General features: G+C 36.9%; 3 protein-coding genes across 3 annotated transcripts; 1 reads left to right on the top strand and 2 right to left on the bottom strand.

Moving 5' to 3' along the window:
- Positions 1-247: 247 nt before the first annotated feature.
- Positions 248-3,120, top strand: LOC133882506 (pentatricopeptide repeat-containing protein At1g08070, chloroplastic-like). Its single transcript, XM_062321693.1, has 2 exons — positions 248-2,387; positions 2,881-3,120. The coding sequence occupies exon 1, from the start codon at positions 369-371 to the stop codon at positions 2,244-2,246; it is 1,878 nt and encodes a 625-aa protein (XP_062177677.1). The 5' UTR covers positions 248-368; the 3' UTR covers positions 2,247-2,387; positions 2,881-3,120.
- Positions 3,121-13,461: 10,341 nt separating this feature from the next.
- On the bottom strand, positions 13,462-16,050 carry LOC133881871 (thioredoxin domain-containing protein 9 homolog). The gene is made up of 4 exons (XM_062320925.1): positions 15,891-16,050; positions 15,527-15,802; positions 14,116-14,274; positions 13,462-13,992 (listed from the first exon to the last, which is right to left on the bottom strand). Exons 1-4 carry the CDS (start codon positions 15,912-15,914, stop codon positions 13,810-13,812), a joined length of 642 nt encoding a protein of 213 aa, XP_062176909.1. The 5' UTR covers positions 15,915-16,050; the 3' UTR covers positions 13,462-13,809.
- Positions 16,051-17,319: 1,269 nt separating this feature from the next.
- LOC133882499 (peamaclein) lies at positions 17,320-18,241 on the bottom strand. Its single transcript, XM_062321684.1, has 2 exons — positions 17,947-18,241; positions 17,320-17,726 (listed from the first exon to the last, which is right to left on the bottom strand). Exons 1-2 carry the CDS (start codon positions 18,026-18,028, stop codon positions 17,542-17,544), a joined length of 267 nt encoding a protein of 88 aa, XP_062177668.1. The 5' UTR covers positions 18,029-18,241; the 3' UTR covers positions 17,320-17,541.
- Positions 18,242-18,710: the final 469 nt, after the last annotated feature.

The raw sequence follows: 18,710 nt of genomic DNA, 5'->3' as shown, positions 1-18,710 counted from the left end.
GGTTTTTTTTAATAAAAGAAATGGGTTTTTAATGAAAAGGGGAGGGCAGGGTCCGGCAAGTTGGCCCCTGCCTATCATTACTCATCCCCATTATATGTAGTACAGACAACTAATTACACCCTATCTCAATCTAAAAAATGGCAACAGAATATACATACTAAGTTATGAGATTCCCTCTTGATTATGAAGGTCTCCAAAATTAAAATCTGGGTCTCTAAAATAACCCTCGGAGACATATCATCATTCTGTGTTATGTTACCTTTTTTTTATAAGTAAATTTATACATGGATATTCCACTGAATTTTTGAAGCGTACTTCACCTATTTTTAGGAGGGAAGCGCGAGTATGAACAAAACTCACTGGCAACCATGCTTACGGCCCCTCCAAGGTTCAAAATCTGCCACTCTGCTCAGTTTTCCCTTCACCTTCTACGCTTTCTTTCGTCCACTCCAGCCTCCCCTAACTTCACTAATCTCTCTGCGCTCCTGCAGGGCCACATTTCGCACTCTCGTCTCCTTCAAATTCATGCCCAGATCTTTCTAGTCGGTGCCCATCAAGACAATCTGTTTGCCACTCGTCTTATTGGCCACTACCCATCACATATCGCGCTTCGAGTCTTTCATCAACTCCGAAGTTCGAATATCTTCCCCTTCAATGCCATTATCAGAGTCTTGGCTGAAGAGGGTCTCTTTTCCCATGCCTTTTCCATCTTCAAAACCTTGAAACAGCGCTCCCTTTCGCCTAATGACTTCAGCTTCTGTTTCCTCCTCAAGGCGTGCTTTCGGTCGAAGAATGCCCATTATGCCAAACAAATTCATACCCATATTGTGAAGATGGGGTTTCTTGGTGATTCATTTGTATGCAATGCCCTTCTTGGAGTTTATTCAAAGGGTCTTAAGGATTTGGCGTCAGCACGTAAAGTGTTCGATGAAATGCCGGACAAGGGAGTGGTGAGTTGCTGGACTTCGTTATTGGCTGGTTACGCTCAGTCAGGTGAGACTGAGGAGGTTTTAAGGCTTTTTCTTATGATGGCTCAGCTGAACTTGCGTCCAGAAAGTGATACCTTGGTCAGTGTTTTATCCGCATGTTCAAACCTTGAGATTGAAAGAATTGAGAAATGGGTAACAATTCTAACAGAAATTGACGAAAATATTGATTCTAAGAAGTCTGGTCGTGACGGAGTAAATACTGTTCTTATCTATTTGTATGGGAAATGGGGAAAGATTGAGAAGAGTAGGGAAAGATTTGATGAAATTGTTGATAACGCTAAGAGAAGTGTGCTTCCTTGGAATGCCATGATTGGTGCATATGTACAAAATGGCTGCCCTATGGAGGCTTTGAGTATTTTCCGCCTGATGGTGGCGGATCTGAATAGGAAACCTAACCATGTAACAATGGTTAGTGTGCTTTCAGCTTGTGCTCAAATTGGTGATTTAGATCTTGGTAGGTGGGTGCATGAATATATGAAATCTGAAGGATCTAAAGGTATTATTGAATCAAACAAAATACTAGCCACGGCATTTATTGACATGTATTCTAAATGTGGGAGCTTGGAGACAGCAAAAGAAGTTTTTGACCAGATGGTCTCCAAAGATGCTGTCTCTTTCAATGCTATGATTATGGGTCTTGCAGCAAATGGTGAGGGAGAGGAGGCATTGAGTCTTTTCTCCAAAATGCAAGACTTTGGTTTAAAACCCAATGCTCGAACTTTCCTTGGTGTATTATGTGCATGCTGTCACTCAGGTTTAGCAGAGAAAGGGCGCCAAATATTCGTGGACATGACCTCAAGCTTTTCTGTTTCCCCTGAATTAGAACACTATGCTTGCTATATTGATCTCCTTGCACGAGTAGGGCTTGTCAAAGAAGCTCTGGAGGTTGTTTTTTCAATGCCTTTTGAGCCTAATAAGTTTGTGTGGGGTGCTTTGCTCGGGGGTTGCCTTCTCCACTCTAGAGTTGAGTTGGCACGATATGTTTCCAGAAAGCTTGTTGAAGTGGACCCTGATAATTCTGGGGGCTATGTGATGTTGGCTAATGCATTTGCAGTTGATCGCCGCTGGGGTGATGTCTCAGCTCTGAGATGGCTTATGAGGGAAAAGGGGGTCAAGAAGCATCCGGGACGTAGTTGGATCAGCATCAATGGTGTTGTGCATGAATTCCTTGTAGGCTCCCAATCACATCCTCAAATTAAGAGCATATATTATACACTGGATGGAATGGTGAAGCAAATGAAGGTAGCAAGTCCATAAGGGAGTTTGCCAGTTCTCTCACTGGAGGTGCTGGTGTTACTTGGGTATTGCATTCGAAGTGGTTTGGATTTCTACCTTTTTCACCAGAATTGGAGAGCTGGAAGTTCTTCGTGAGGTGATGGGTACCCTTTGGCGCCATAGGTGAGTGCATTCTTTTGCTTTAAAGCTACCCCTTCAACATGTGGTCTCTTACTTTTGCCATGATTAATATTTATCATTCTTTTGTACCTAACAATGTACTCCCGGATTTTATTTTATTTTTTTTATTTTTATTTTTGTAAATTACATATTTGCTATATGTTACCCAAAAGATTTTTTTTTTTTTAGGTGCTGTGGGACTACAGTAAACTCAGATCAAATAATAAACTTTATTGGTTTAATAGAATATATATTGTCACCTGATGAATATGTTGCAACATCATTTCAACACCGTTAGATATAACAAAATAAAATATGAACCATAAAATGGAGCTAAGCATATTGCAATCAACTACTCTGGCCTCTGGATGATTGAACTGTTTAACTAATATTTTTAGAAATCATTCTTACTTATAAATAAAGAAAAAGTTACTTATCAATTTTTTTTTTTTAGAAATCATTCTTATTTATTCGAAGTAATCATTTCTACCTGCAGTACTACTTCTGCCCGGCCGTTTCAAGATCTGCTTTGTGGGCATAAAGTCACAACATGACCCATCCACTTGATCAGGATTGCCCATATGTGATTGTAAAGAAGCCCCCCCCCCCCTCCCCCCCCAAAAAAAAGATATATTTTATGTGTGCTTTTATTAGCGATGTGGGTTCATTCGGTGTGCTACTGCTCAGATCGGCACATAGCCTTGGTCTGCGTATATAAATAAGTTTGAAAAATATTATACACACTTTCAACTCTCAGTCTCTTAAGTACGTCAAAAAGTGTGCAGTTGAGAGTAGAAGTGGGTTATTGTTATAATTGAGAATGGGAGAAGAAAAATAAGAAGTTTAAGAAACAATAAAGGAATCTGATTCAATGAGTTTTTTTAAAAGTTTTTCTTACATCTAGAGAAGAGAATAAAATTTGAAGAATCTGCTACTAGCAGCTCTTATAGGATATGATAATAGGAAGTGAGATCCCACAAAAAGATAAAAGTTTTCCTCTAGAGTGACACGAGGAGGATGTATAGTACATCTCAAGTATTAATTCAGTCTATTAAATTAGAGAGAAATGATTTCTTTCCTCCTAAGGTAGTCTTTCTTCAATCCTTACACTTTTCAAAATCGACATTGGATCTGTAGGGCCCATGTATATCTCTCATATATGCCTTACAGATTCAATGGTAATTTTGAAAAGTGAGAGAATGAAAAGATAAATACTACATCTTATTAAATTATGTCTTTAATAGACTGAACTATAAACCATCACTGGAACTGTGCCCAGCAGAGGGTGGTTTTGAACAACTGCACACCCATCTAGTATATATGGGCGTATTCTGCCTGTGGGTGGGCAAATATTTTTGAATATATAACTGCCAATAAATCCCCTTACATTACAGATCATACATCAACAATATTGATCAAACAAACACAAAATCAAACCAAAAAAAATAAAAAATCAAAATCATGGATAGTTTCAATGAATTGGCCGATTTTAGATAAAAAAGGGGGAGCCGAATTAATTTTCTTTACTACTGCATTGGCATCCCCTTCAAACAAAACAAAAAACCAACCTCTACCGAACAATCCTAATCTTTAAAGCATGCATGTGATTCTTATGTGAATTTTTAATAGAGTACTGTAAAATACATCACAAACTTTAAGGACCTTTATTAATTTAATAGATTAGTTTTCTCATACCCAGTTTGAAGTAAAACTTTATCCGTCAAAAATTTAAGTTATTTTCCTCACAGTGGTCAACAAAACCACAAAACTAACCCATCAAAAATTAAATAAATTACAATAAATGATAGTTATGATGTACTAAATATAAAAGTATAAATTTCTTTATGTTACCAATTGGAAGTTGATTCTCTTTCTTATCTCTCTAGCTAGTTTTTGTTTTCTAACGATTCAATGTCTCATAAACACCGAATTGAATGTTTTGCAATAAATTTCTCTACTTAACAAAGAGTAAGGTTATAGGGAGGACATTGATTCTCTTTAATTTTAGAGCCACATCAAATTTAGGAGGACTCAAAAATGATATAGGTCCGTCTTATAGCATTACTACAAACATATCTTTACTATATATTTCTCAAATTTATGTTTGCAATGCTAAACAAATGGAAATGCAAAATCATAGACGACAAATATAGGTGTTTAATTAATTGTTACCTTTAGAGATCGACCAACAATAAAATTAGGGTTTTTATATATGTGAACACTCAAAGCAAATGAATAATTTTCCTTTGACCCCAAGCTGGGATGAAGTGTAAAATTTCACTCAGACTCAACTGTCTAGAATAGAAATTACAAAAAAAAAAAAAAAAAAAAAAAAAAAAAAAAAAAAAAAAACCCTAGAGTTTCTATTTAGACTAATCTACATGCACGAAGAAGATAAACGATCGAAAAGTTAGCAATAGACACTCCAAAACCTTTCCTTATTTGATGCAAACTCTATCTCTATGCTCGATGTTCTCTCACAAATCTTTTTAGGAATTGTTTGGCCTATAATATCTCTATGAAGGGAGACAGATAGCGATCGCAAACTAACCCTAAAACCCTACGTGTTCCCCCCTGAGCAGCCTTGAAACCCCTCTGTCTTTTTCGTTGATAATTTGATTCCAAACACGTCTTTAAATCCTCACTTTAAAACTCTACGAAGCCGATCCTCTAAAAAACACATTTTTTTCTTTCTTTCTCTCTCAATTGTCTTTCCGTGTAACACCATGGAGGAGTACTGGAGAGAGGAAGAAGAGGAAAAACGCTTCTGGTTGATGCTTCAAAACCAAATTGATCCTTCTTCTACTTCACCGGAAAACAACCACCGTCACGTGGCTACTTCCCCGGAAAACCACATCCATGGAAACCCCTTGCTTGGAAACCGCCTTTACCAAAACCCTAGAGTTCTAAACCAACGAACCAGCTCCCAGAACCGAAACCCTATTTTTCAAAAATACTTCTGTCAAAACCCCACTACTGAGAACGCTTATTTTCAAAACCCCACGACGTTGGAGGGTTTGGTGTACGATGACCGGCCTTTTCTTTCCGGCGACTATTTTGGTCAATATTCTACGGATATGCATGAACAAGGCCTTGTAGCTTCGCTGCGTCGGCTCAATCTATCACAAACTCCTCCTCATCATCAGTCTCAGTTTCTGGCTCCGCCGGCTGCTCTGGGAAATGCCGGTGGAGAAATGCCGGGGAATATGTATAATAATATTCCTATGATGGGCGCGGGTAGCGGGTTTTCTCCTTCAACTTATGACCAGAATTTGCTGATGGTGAGAAATCAACAACATAATTTACAGATGATGAGAATTCAGTCTGCCGTGAGAGGCCAAATGGGCGATTATAGTATGAGTTCCCATGGAGCAACTTCATTGAGCAATCATTATGGTCTTGTTCCACCAAATTCAAGCGCCAATTCTGATCAGTTCAGGAATTATCCGTATTTGAGACAAGGTTTGAGGACAGCCATGAATGGGTCTGCCTCTTCTAGTTCGGGTATCGTGAAATCATCATTTATATATCTCGAAAGTTTAAGTTTATAATAAGATATTAACTTGCCCGCAACTGAAATATTGCTAAAAAAAATACGATTTGAAATCACTACTTATCTCAAAGCATGATTAAATTAAATTTATATCCTTCCAGGTATTAGCAATGAGTTCAACCGGCATTGCCATAGGCAATCTCCTCGTGAGGCAATGAGTTATGATTATCCAATCAGACCTTCTAATTCAACGGCGAAAGATCTGGGTAGGTCTCGTTTCTTGCAAAAGAAGTTTGAGGGGAAAACTGAGATGGACAGTTTGCAAAAGTTAATGGTTGAAGATGCTGGCCAGAGTAAAGTTAAGAAGATTTTCGAAGAATGCGATGAAGAACAAATTACTGAAATTCTTATTTCTTTGATCAGTGATGAACAAAATCTCAGGCGTATATGCACCGACAACCTTGGGTATAAACTGCTTTTGGTTTATTGTTTGGGGATATTGCGATACAATTAACTGTTATATTTTCCTTAATTTCTAAAATATTTTTCCTTTTGTTATTATTGTAGAAGTCGGTCCATGCAGAAATTATTGGAGTATCTCAAAACCCCAGAACAAATATCATTACTTCTATCGGCTCTAAGGAATTTGACACTTCCCTTGACTAAGTGCTCGACTGGTCAGTTTCTACTTACTCGGTGCTTTACACTTTTTTCCGGAGAAGATAATAAGGTAACGCATGTTTTGCCTTAAAACTTGCGTCTTTCATTTTTATTTGGTTAGGATCCGTTTGGATTTGTGATCGATCGATTTCAAAAAGTACTGTGTTTTGAAAATAACAATTTTAAAATATGAGAGATTTTTAAAAAACGCAGTTTATAAGTTTTAAGATTGCAAATTAGCTTTTAGAATTGTATATTTTCAAAAAAGGCACATGTGATTTGATCGCAATTTTTTGAAAATGCCATCCCAAACGATTAATTTTCTACGTTTTGATTTAAAATTGTATTTTTTATCTACGAAATCGCAATACCAAATACATTCTTAGGCCTCGTTTGGCTTGCGGAATGACTATTCCATTAGGAAAAGGAATAGTTATTCCTAGGAATAGAAGCTGATGGAATGGAATGGTTATTCTTAATCTTTAGTTTGGTAACAACTAATATACATTAATTGGAGTACAATCAAAATTACTAAAAAATCCCCATATTATATAAATTTTAAAAATAATAAATTAAAAAATTAAAAACTTAAATAAAAAAATAAAAAAATAAAAAAATAAAAAAATTGAAAACTATAGGGTGGCCGATAGGGTTGGCAATTTTTGACACGACCTGCGAATCCGACACGAACACGACACGAAAATTTCGGGTTTGGGTTTATAGTAATCGGGTTCGGGTCATAATCGGGTCAACCCGATTATGACACGATTATATTCGTGTCTGGCGGGTCAACCCGCCAGACACGACTACAACCCGTTTGTAAAAAAAAAAAAAAAAAACTGAAACAAAGAACAAACCTAGCAGCCGTAGGCCGCATCTTTTCTTTTCGGTTTTCCTTTTCACTTTCTTTCCCTAATTAGTTTCACGCCTCCTCTCCTCTCCTACGGTCTGAATCAGTCGTTTCAACTTTCACTGACTCCTCCGAAATCATGCCTCCTCCTCCTCCGAAGCTCCGATCCCCAGACCCTGACTCCCTAAGCTATCGTCGACCCACTCGTCGTCGTCGTCGATCGAGCGCTGGTTGAACCGGAACGCCCTCCTGATGGCCTCACTGAGATGGTTGAAGATGTTAGAAGTTGCTCGAAATCCAAGTCCAATCCGAACGGTCGCCTTCTGCATCTCCTTCCTCTGATTTGTTTTGTTGTTGTGGATCTTCTTTGATGATCTTCTTTGTGGATCTTTGAGATGGGGTGTGAGAGAGGCACGTGTACAGGACAGAGACAGAGGAGGAGGAGCAGCAGCGTTGAGACGAGGAAGAAGACGAAGTCACAAGGCACAACGGGTTACCCGGGTCGTGTTCGGGTAACTCGTTTAACAATAGGGTCGTGTTCGGGTTTGGATATTCAACCCGATTAATAATCGGGGTCGGGTTCGTGTTGAACCCGAATATGTAATCGGGTCAACCGGGTCGACACGAACCCGACCCGCCAACCCGAATTGCCAACCCTAGTGGCCGACCACCACAATTGGTGGTCGGCCACCCCCAAGTGACGCGGCCACCCCCAAATCGCCCCGGGGTAGTCGCACCACCCCCGGAGCCATTGTTAAGGGGGGGGGTTGAGTTTCGATTTTTCACCTTTTTAAAAAAAAAAAAAAAAGAAACTGAAAGATAATAAAAAATAATTGTGTTTTTTTGGAAAATCTAGTCTATTCCCATTGGAATAGCTATTCCTCTCATTTTTTTAGAGGAATATGTATTCCTCTTCGTAAGGGAATGGGTATTCCAATGGGAATATGTATTCTAAGGAATAGACTCATACCAAACATAATAGCAATAGTCATTCCATTACTGGGGTCTATTTCGCAAACCAAACGAGCTCTTAGTGTTTGGAGTTTTACCTATATAAGAAAGTTCTAGCTATTAATTATATCCCCAGCAAAAAAAAAAAAGGGTATGTAGACTGTATAGAATCTTTTATCTTTCAGATAATAAGTTAATCCATATTGTGCCCTAAGGAAATGCATAATTCAGACCAGCCAAAGGAAAACAAAGTCCAAAAAATAAATCAATATTTCTATTTCAGGCAGTCAATAAAATTGTTTTGCTGCAATATTTGCTTGATGTTATTACTCCCATCCTTTTGATTGTATATATGGTCTTCTAGGGTACGTAATCACCTTCACAATAAGTGTAGATTTATTTCAATAATTTTTTTTTCTCTCTCTCCCAAAGTAAGAGCACTCACAATGGCTCTTTATATTTGTGTTTTTCTAAAATTTTAACAAAATCCACAAAAACACTACCATTTAACAAGCTTTTTTTTTTTTTTTTTTTTTTTTTTATTTTATCAAATGTTAAGTTTAACAGTTGTCAACGATCCTCTTTACATTCAAAGAGCCAAAAAAGAGAATGTTATAATTTTTTAATATTAATTTTTGCATTGAATGCTTCAAAACGTTTGGCTTGAATTGAATTTAATGTATTGAATGATTTTGACAATTAACTTTATCAATAAAAAATATTATTTATTTAAAATAGAGAAACATTTAGAGAGTTTGTTGTTTTACCGTTTTAAAAAGTGACTAACTAAATCAATAAAAGTAAATTTTTAAAGTTAATTAATTAAATTTGGAGAAAAAATTTTAAAGAGTACATTGTGAATATTAATGCTTTAGAGACTGCAACAAGAAATCACTATAACGCCAACTCCTTGGCATCGTGAATTAGAGCTAATTATGCTTGATTTGGACTGAAAACTAATATTTAATGCATGTGGTAGAACATAGAATCTCTAATGGCACTTCCCACACAAGAAGCAGCTTGTCCATTGGGGCAACTTAATTATGTTTCATCAGTTGTAGAAATATTTAGTAGACTACTATACGACTGTCATATAATTGCGATGACGTGATAATTAATGAAGATTAACCATTGATTTGTAAACTCTTGTTGTTCTAAATGCTGGTTAATTTGTTATCTCAATTGAATGCCAGTCGTATATATAGCAGTTTGCTAAATAGTGTTACTCTTAGTTGCTCTATGTATGGGCATGCTCTTTTTGTGTTAGCAGTGGGTAATTTATATATCATTGTATCCGATGATCATTGTGAATATCCTCTTCCTTTCTTTGCAGCATATTCTGAATGAGGTAGTAGAGAACTGTGTTGAAATTTCGACAGACAAAGCTGGGTGTTGTACGATGTATAGATGTGTTGATTATGCTGTTGGAGAAGCTAGGGAGCGTCTTGTGGCTGAAATAACAGCACATGCGCCATACCTTTCCAAACATCCTTATGGGTTTGTCCAACTTGATCCTCTCATATATATATATATATATTTCTTTTTAAGTTTGGATCTTGAATATTAAGAATTAACCCTTAAGTACTGTCTTTTAGTCAATTGGCTGGCAATGCAAATGTAATTAAGGACCCGGATTTGGATTAGTTGCTGTAAAAAAAACTACACGGTCAAAGAGAAACAGTAAATTTAAATATTGACCGTAAAAAATATTACACATTTTTTTTAACGGCACCTAAGCCAAATCCGACGGGAACCAGATGAAACTTGTCTCATCTTGATAACTTCTGGGCAAGATAATCTGACAATTAGATAATTTGACTATGTTTTGGAAAATAATTTCTCTGGAGAAAGTCAGTAAAACATCTATTATATATTCTTTCGTTTTTGTTGTTTCTTACTGCCTTTTTCATCTCAAATGCTGTGTTTGATCCTGGTGCCTCAAATTTGCAATTCAATCATTAAATTTTGGGTAAGTTTCACTCACCATACTCCTTGTCTTTCATTATTTTTACAATTATATTCATAAACTTTAAAAAATATCAATTTAGCGTATCAATATTTCAATTTCTTTTTTTTTTTTTTTTTTTTTTTTTTTTAATTTCACACTTTTGTTAGAATTTTTCATTAAATCCTATTTGAGGGGTATCAAAATTCTTAAAATACACATCCTCTTTTTCAAGGATAAAAAAAATTGCAAGGATTTAGGTGTTGGTCAAGGTTTAACGGAATTTGCAAAAATACACATACCTGAATCTTTGATTTTTTATTTTTTATTTTTAAAAAAAATGGTTTTTTTTTTTTTTAGAATTTTGACATAATTTAACGGACAATTCTAACATATGGACCAAATTGAAAAAAAGAAAAGAAAAAAGATGGATATATTAAATTGATATTTCTTGAAGTTTAAAGGTATAATTACAAAAGTTATGAAAGATTAGGTGTGGTAAGTAAATTTTTCTCTAAATTTGAGTACTAATTAACATTAGTTATTTTATTTTCAGGAACTTTGTTGTGCAGCACATATTAGAGCTGAGGATACCACATGTTTTAGCAGATGTAGTGGCGCGGCTTGAAGGGAGCTTTCTTACTCTGGCCATGGACAAATTTGGAAGCCATGTGGTGGAGAAGTGTATGAGAGAGTCTGGAGGAGAGCACTCCTCTAGGATTATTAAGGAATTTATTTCTTGTCCCATGCTTTTTCTGAATTTTCTTCAGGATAAATTTGGGAATTATGTTGCTCAGTCTGCATTGACAATTTCTAAGGTTAGATAATCCAGATATTACCCATTTTCTTGTCTAATTAGCTTATTTCGATAAGACTACTACTGTTTAGTAGACTGCCATACAACTAGAATGACGTGACAGTAAATATCAACCATTGATTTTTCTTTTTTACAAGCTATTGTTGATCTAAAGGTTGAGTTTTACTGCCATGTCATTCCAATTGTATGAACAGTACGTCTACTAAATAGCATTACTCTTCCAGAAAACGACATTGTTGTGTTGTGATGAATCCGTCCAACACCTGATCAGCCTACATGAAAATCTTCTCCCTATGAGTTGAGCCAAAAAAAAATCATAAATAGTGAAATTGATTCTTGGACCTTATTATTAATTAATGTTAAATATGGAACTATGAACTATTTCTATTGTTCTTTAATGAATCTTTGACCATTTTTTCTTCTTTTTCCCTTTCTTTTTCCTCTTCACAAATGCAGGGGGCCACCCACCAAGCTCTTGTTAGACTCATTGAGCATCACAGCAAATTTCTGGAGAGCCATCCTTGTGGGAAAATGGTGCTGGCTCGAGCCAGGGGCAACAAGCGCCGTTAATAAGCAAATGCTTACATCTTCGATCTGGGCATTGCTATATGTTGTATTCCCTCTATATTAGAACTGAACTGTTTGCTGTTATTAGGTATGAATAGATGACTCTGTTCGATTGTTGTTGTCATTTTGTTTTTGGTTTTGTCGGAAGGTCACCCTGCTGGAGAACAATCTGCTCTTATGGCATTCTTTGGAAGTGTTCCAGGCTCTGTACAAGCCACTGAGTGGGTGTGAAGAAAATAATTTTCCCCTTCGACTGTATATTTGGTGTTTCCCCTGTTGTTGTTATACAGTAAATCATATAATTTGTTTTATTAAGAGGTTTTAGTTTGGTAGAGATGATGGTATATTTTGATGCATATGACATTGTTGGACATTTTGCTATATTTTAGGCGAGTAAGGCTAGAAACTATACTTTTATCCCATCACTATCACGTCTTGCTGACGTGGCAGTGCCAGTCAGCTCTTAGATTTTGTTTTTATCAAGAGCCGATTCAATGACTGATTAGCAATGCTACGTTAGTAGAATAGGATGGTGGTGGGATAAGATTGTGGTTTCTAGCATTACTCATTTTAGGCATATTATGCGTCCATGGTTTTTTGCTTTGTCATAGTGATAGTGAAGATATAAAGGAGGAGAGGGGAGTAGTCTCTCACTTATCTTCTTCCATGTGCTTGGGACATTACTCATTTGCAATCTGAATAGTAAATGTGAGAAAACTTTTGTGAGGCTCACCTATCCAAACAAAGCTCGGGCAACACACCCACTTGTTTAGACAGATGAATATCATAAAGACTCTTTCACATCTGTTAGTAATCCAGACAACAAATTGCTGAAAATCCGGATCCGTTTGCCATTGTCAAATGAAGTAACCCTTAGTTGCACACTTGCATATATTTATGTTCTCCGGCCTCCGGCGATACGTGTTTTTTCACCATATCTAGTAGGCTTATAAATTCAATCTTTAACTGCAATATTATGCTTCATTTAACAGTTTTTTTAACTGGATAAAAGAAGGTTTTCGCATATGAGGATTTCTGATCTTTTTTTTCAATAACCAATTGACCCTTTACAGAGCCAATGACTAGGGCTACATGCCTCAGACCAATTTCTGTGAGCTTTCATATATCTAATGTATAAGCTCTTATGCCCAATTAGTTGAAAGCTGAATTTGAAAATAGTTCATGTAAATGCTTAGAACAAGTAATTTTAAATATGGAAAATGGGTTAGTTCTTCAAGCAAAAATTCTAGTTCTAGGAAGTCTCTTTTCACCTTATCTAATGTAGTAAATGGCACCTTAGCATAATGATTAAGCAAGTTCGTCTTATTGATGCACAATAGCCATTTGTTGATTTGGTTAGCTGAATTTACTTAAAATCATTTTTAGTTAGAAACCTATATTTTTATCTTTATTACTGCACATTAGCCATCACACTATATTCTGAAAATTTACTAATTAATTCATTTGTTTTTTAACAGTACTAAATTTGTAATAAAACCTGAAACAAAAATGCATTTTTGGATGAATTTTTTTTTTTTTTTTGGGATGAATTTTTCATTGCAATATGTTGATCATGAAGAATATTATCTTCATAATTTACGAACATATCGAACTTAACTTGAGTTTATAAAAATCAACCTTGGCCTGGTTGTCGACCCAACCTTCACGAGAAAAATAAAATAAAAATAGGATAGGTGATCCAACTTCAAGCTTGAGCTTGAGCTTGAGCTTGATTAGTTTAATTAACAAATGAGGTCACACACACAGAGAGAGAGAGAGAGAGAGAGAGAGAGAGAGAGGTGAAGCTCTTTGGAGATAAAAAGTAAAATGATATCAGAGATCCCAACGTCACATAAAGAGTGAAGAGAGCAACACAAAACTTGCTGTATGACAAGAAGCTAAAAAACTTTACTAGTAGTGATTCATCTTCCTGAAAACCTTGAGAAATTACATTAATACAAGAACCGATACCACTGCAATGATTTCAAATTTGATAGCATGGATATCAGATGCAGTAATGTTGCATCTTAAATTTTGATCACAACAAAGACTAGGCTGCTCCCAATGGTAGCCGTCCAAGGTTAAGCTCTTTTAATCCTTCAGACTGACTAAAATTGGAAGACAATATTAATCAATACTGGCTTACTCTGAGTCTGATGAATCTGACTTTGCGCTTTGCCTGACGCTCCTTCTGGCCTGTGAACCAGATCTTGACGGATTCAGTGATGATTCACCCTCAAAAAAGATAACTTGAGCTTTAGCCAACCTTTCCTCCAGTTCCTCTGTGCTAAACTCATCTGTCCCACCAAGCTGATCGAATCCTACCTGATACACATTATGTTGGAGATTGTAATGTTAAACAGAGTGAAAGACCCCAGAACCAGAATAATCATATGATAATATAGATGTGGGTTCCATCGATTGTATGCATATTTTTCTTCTACGTACCACATAGTCATCTACTTTGGCCTTCTTTATGAGGGCAAGGGTTGGCAAAACAATGATCTTGAGCTTCTCCGCCAAGAATGGACTTTTCTCAGCATTGATTTTCACAAAACGTGTCTCTATATGCTGCTTTGCCAATATACTCATGTGCTTGTCCATCACCTGCAAATGAACAATAAACATAAATTGTTTCCCCTAAATCTCGATTCTATATCGGAATATCGTTGCCATTTTTTTTATTGGTAAGTCACACGCACCCGGTGGGGGAATTTATTAATTACGTCTAATAGCTTGAAAGGGGTCACATAGTACAGTTATCTCTTCATGGTGCCATGCCACTAAAAAAAAAAAAACAGTAGACTCGCACTTGGAGAGAATAACAGAACTCTTCACTTAAATTGTCAAGTATTTGAGGGATACCAAAAAGGACATCTAGATGTTGCAGGTTGTCCAGACCTGAGATGAAGAAACAGAAAAGTGGTAGCTACACCATGGAAATATAATGCATCAGCTTACTGGGATTAAGATCCCGCGCAATACCTAGAGTATAGATGGGGTGCAATGACTCTAATCTGGGCCGAACCACCCTAGTGGCCGCCCCCATGCTGACCTTTGGGGTTTATCGAACCATCCCCTTAGCTAGAGGTCGGGGGGTTCGGCCACCCCATCTCTCTTTTCTAAGCGCTCTCACATGTTGAGCTGTTCATTTAAAATGAACGGCCTAAATTAGAGCTATTGTACCATGCAATACCCTAGGCATGCACGTGATATCGATCAAACTTAGTGAGACTTCTATCTTAATTATATTTGTCACCAACAAAAGGGTACCATCATCAGAATCTAAAAGCAAGATTACATGTACTACATCACATTCTCATATTTATTTATTTGATAATATTTTTTATTAGTAAGATTTGAATCAAAGGCCTACTCACAATCCGATCCCAATCCTTTAGCAGCCAAGCCTTGAGGTCCTGTATAACTCCCTTATTCCGAAGGAAGTTTAGTTAAGGATAAGAGATATGGAGACTGTTCTCCAACTAATAGATACCAATTTTTATTTTTATTTTCTAATACAAAATGACAACAAATAGCAAAATGTTTGAACAGCCTTACAACAACTCATATGTGATTGCAGTATTAGATGAATCACAGAACCAGAGTATCTAAGAGTTAAGAGGCCTGGTAAAAAGCACTATTTGCCAAAAAGGGTAAACATCGTTCTATATAAGGTTCAATCCAGGATTAAGTTTTTGAGCTTTGTCAATCTATTGATAAATGATAAAATCTGAACCATATAATTTAAAAATAATGATTTAGGATAAATTCGATCTAAAATATCTTTCACACAGACACACAAAAGCACATAAAACATGAATAAAAATTAAGCCAAATGCGAAACTACGAGAGGGACCTTGCAGGGCCAGTTGTCGCGGTAGAAGTGACAGACGACGCGGTCGCTGGCCTTGACGGCGGCAAAGAAGTCCTTCTCGGAGGGGATCTCGGTGTATTCTGCGTGTCCGAGGGAGATCCAACGGCTCCGCTTCTCCGCCATCTTCTTCATCTGCTGCAGCCTCCTCTCCCTCAGTGCCTCTATATCGTCCATGTCCATCCGATCTAGCGCAAATATCTCATCGTCCAGCTTCTCCTCCACCGCCTTAGCCACTGTCAGCACCTGCTTCTCCAGAATCTGCGCACCAGACATTCAATGACTTTATACATATATATATTTTGACAGAGAGAGAGAGAGAGAGAGAGAGAGAGAGAGAGAGAGATACCTCTTGAACCTTGGAGTTCTCCATTGTTGAATTCAGACAGATCTCAGTCGAAATGAGAAATTGAAAATCGCAGGCAGGGAGAGGAAGAGGGAGATCGAGGAGACACTGATTGAGGCAAAGATATACTACGGCGTCGTTTCATATTTCAAATCATTTTGAAACGCCTTTTTCTTTTCCTGTGTACAAAAATTTTGAATGTTGTTTTTGTCTGGAAGCTGGGGTTGGACACCTTGCCGGGTTAATGGGCCTGAGGCAAGCCCACCTAAATTATTCTTCATTTTTTTTTTTTTTCATTTTTTCCTAAAAATTGCTGTTAAGGTGCGACACTTATTACATTGATTAATTAATTGATGTGGCAGTTCACAAATAACATAACGGAAGTAAACAGAAAGAAAAGAAGCATTGTGTCTTCATCCCCAATCCTTACGTATTCCTCCTCATATCATATCTGTTTTTTAATTTTTTTTTGTTCTTTTATAGATTTTTAGATCTTTTGTTTGTGTTATTCGAGGTTATATCTATTGTAATTCCTTCACCTCCACCACCCACGCGCTCCTCCTCATCCCTCACCGGCCTCCGCTCCTCCCCTCCTCATATCATGTCCTTTATCTAATTTTTTGGTTCTTTTTTAAATTTTTAGGTCTTTTGTTTGTGTTATTCAAGGAATGAAAGTTACATCCACGGAAATTCCTTCACCTCCGCCACCCACGCGCTCTTCCTCATCCCTCACCAGCCTCCACTCCTCCATTCACCGGTCCTTGCCGCAACCCGCGTACCTTACACATCGTTGTGGCGTGAGTTGGCTTCACGTGCCGCCACCCCATTTGGTCTCCTATAGAAAATATCTTTCATCACAGCTCCTATGACTCTTACGTAGTTTTTTTGGTGCACAAGAATTTTCATATTCGAATTTGTGGCCATTGAATCACCCTCATCAACTATTTAGAGATAATCTAACTACATCCATTAGCTATGTGAATGATCCAACCGTCCCAAACAAATTTGAGAATAGCTCAACCACCCCTTTAATTGCACCCCCATTAGCTATGTGAACAATCCAACCATTTCAAACAAATTTGAGAGTAACTCGATCATCCCATTAATTGCTTCGGAGGCGACCCAATCATTTAGTACGAGAAAATATGTCAGACACTAACTATTTCGGTATGGTCGACCGGTCTTCAAAATATAAGTACTCTTGATTTCTTAGATAACGTGACAAATTTTAATTTTAATTTTAAACTATTTGTGAATATTGGAGTAATAATGTTACTCTTCATCACAAAATACTGCATGCAATTTATTTTGAATAACTTTTATTTCTTTATTTTTTAAATGACTAAAATGAAGATTGGCTTAAAACAAAATATTGTGGGATAAAATTAAAAGTTTTAATAGACACAGCAAAAAAATTGTCTTGGGCAAGTACTAATGAAAAAGACATTTATTTGAGAAATGATACATTCCATACACATCTCCACGTTAATCGAGAATTAATAAACACATGGTTCCAGCTTCTCACGAACTAGAGAAAAAGGCAGCCATGCTACAATTTATTTATTTAAGCAGAAGTAGCTAATCCCAGTACTGAACAGAGACTAATTTAACGCTAAGTATCTTTTAATTACTCCAAGAGATCCATTAATTTCATTCAAGGGCACTTGGGCTTGCCCTTGGCATTCTTCTTGTCTCTGTAGCAAGGGCACTCATGCTTGTTCCCATAAGTCCCAGAGGGAACACACTTGCACTCCTCACAGCATATCCCGCAGTACTTCATGCACCGATCCTGCACCCCTGCTTTTGAGCACCTGTCTGAGCACTTCTTCGTGCAAAATTCTTCACACCCAAATCCAGAAAACCCCATTAATTAATTAGTACCCAAGAAAAGATAACGTAATATATTCATTTCAATACATGTTTCAATTAGCTTCTGTTTTCAAGGTTTCGAAGAATTTATGGTAAAAACAAATGAAAGCCAAAAGAAAAGAGAGCTTCTGCCTGTTACTTTAAACTTTTGGGATAATCAATGGCAAGAACATAATAAGAAAACAGCTACCTGAATAAGCCATGACAGGCTCCAAGAAAGAGGAGCATAGGAGAAGAGAACAAAGCAGAAGGGTGGCAAAGAAGAGCTTCATCTTTGCTTTGGCAGGCTAGCTTGTGCGATCAGAGCTGCAAAGGTTTTACTGTACTTGAGTATATTGAAGCAAGTGTGTGAGTAAGAGGTAACATTTATAGCTAGCTAGCTGGAAGTTGAGTGTACTGTACGAGGGTGAGTAAAATCAATGGGACAAGAGAACAGCTGGAGGTTTTGGATGGTCTTTGAAAATGGTAAAAAGTACCTCGGTAGCAGAGTGTATGAGCTGTGGTTCAGGCCCTCTGCCCACGCGTTTTCTGCAGACTGCAGCATTGAAGGTTGCTGGTAGCTTCTTTTGTCTCTTTGCATGCGATAAAAATACATTTTTTTTTTTTATTGATCTTCGTATAAGGATTATTTATTTATAAATAAAACAAACCATACGACCGTAATTTTTTTATTACTACCAAATAAAAACTTCCCTAAAATATAATTTTATTTTATTTTTTTCATTTTTCTATACAAATTTTTTTATTTTATATCACATCTACCACTTCACTAACTCTAAAAAATAACAACCCACTGCATTAACAAGTCACTTGCCAAACAGTGCCATGAATATCTCCAAAACTATAACTATGTAATGGTTCCAAAAAGTCAAGACTAGAATGTTTCCTGCACAGGTCAGTAAATTGTCCGGGAAGATAAAAAACAAAAGAAAAGAAAGCCTTGATGCTGTATCA

This window comes from Alnus glutinosa, chromosome 11 (genome assembly GCF_958979055.1).
Source record: "Alnus glutinosa chromosome 11, dhAlnGlut1.1, whole genome shotgun sequence".
NCBI classification, from domain to species: Eukaryota; Viridiplantae; Streptophyta; class Magnoliopsida; order Fagales; family Betulaceae; genus Alnus; species Alnus glutinosa.
Note: the sequence above shows the minus strand (reverse complement) of the source record. Positions and strands in the feature narration are given on the sequence as shown.

What these genes read in the sequence shown, in the direction of transcription:
- LOC133881871 (XM_062320925.1), bottom strand. Translation starts at nt 15,914, where the DNA reads ATGGAGAACTCCAAGGTTCAAGAG. An exon ending in AGAACTCCAAGGTTCAAGAG is followed by an intron (nt 15,803 to 15,890) that starts GTATCTCTCTCT and finishes TCTGGTGCGCAG; the next exon opens with ATTCTGGAGAAGCAGGTGCT. An exon ending in CCAAAGTAGATGACTATGTG is followed by an intron (nt 13,993 to 14,115) that starts GTACGTAGAAGA and finishes AATGTGTATCAG; the next exon opens with GTAGGATTCGATCAGCTTGG.
- LOC133882506 (XM_062321693.1), top strand. Translation starts at nt 369, where the DNA reads ATGCTTACGGCCCCTCCAAGGTTCAAAATCTGCCACTCTGCTCAGTTT.
- LOC133882499 (XM_062321684.1), bottom strand. Translation starts at nt 18,028, where the DNA reads ATGAAGCTCTTCTTTGCCACCCTTCTGCTTTGTTCTCTTCTCCTATGC. An exon ending in GCCTGTCATGGCTTATTCAG is followed by an intron (nt 17,727 to 17,946) that starts GTAGCTGTTTTC and finishes TTGGGTGTGAAG; the next exon opens with AATTTTGCACGAAGAAGTGC.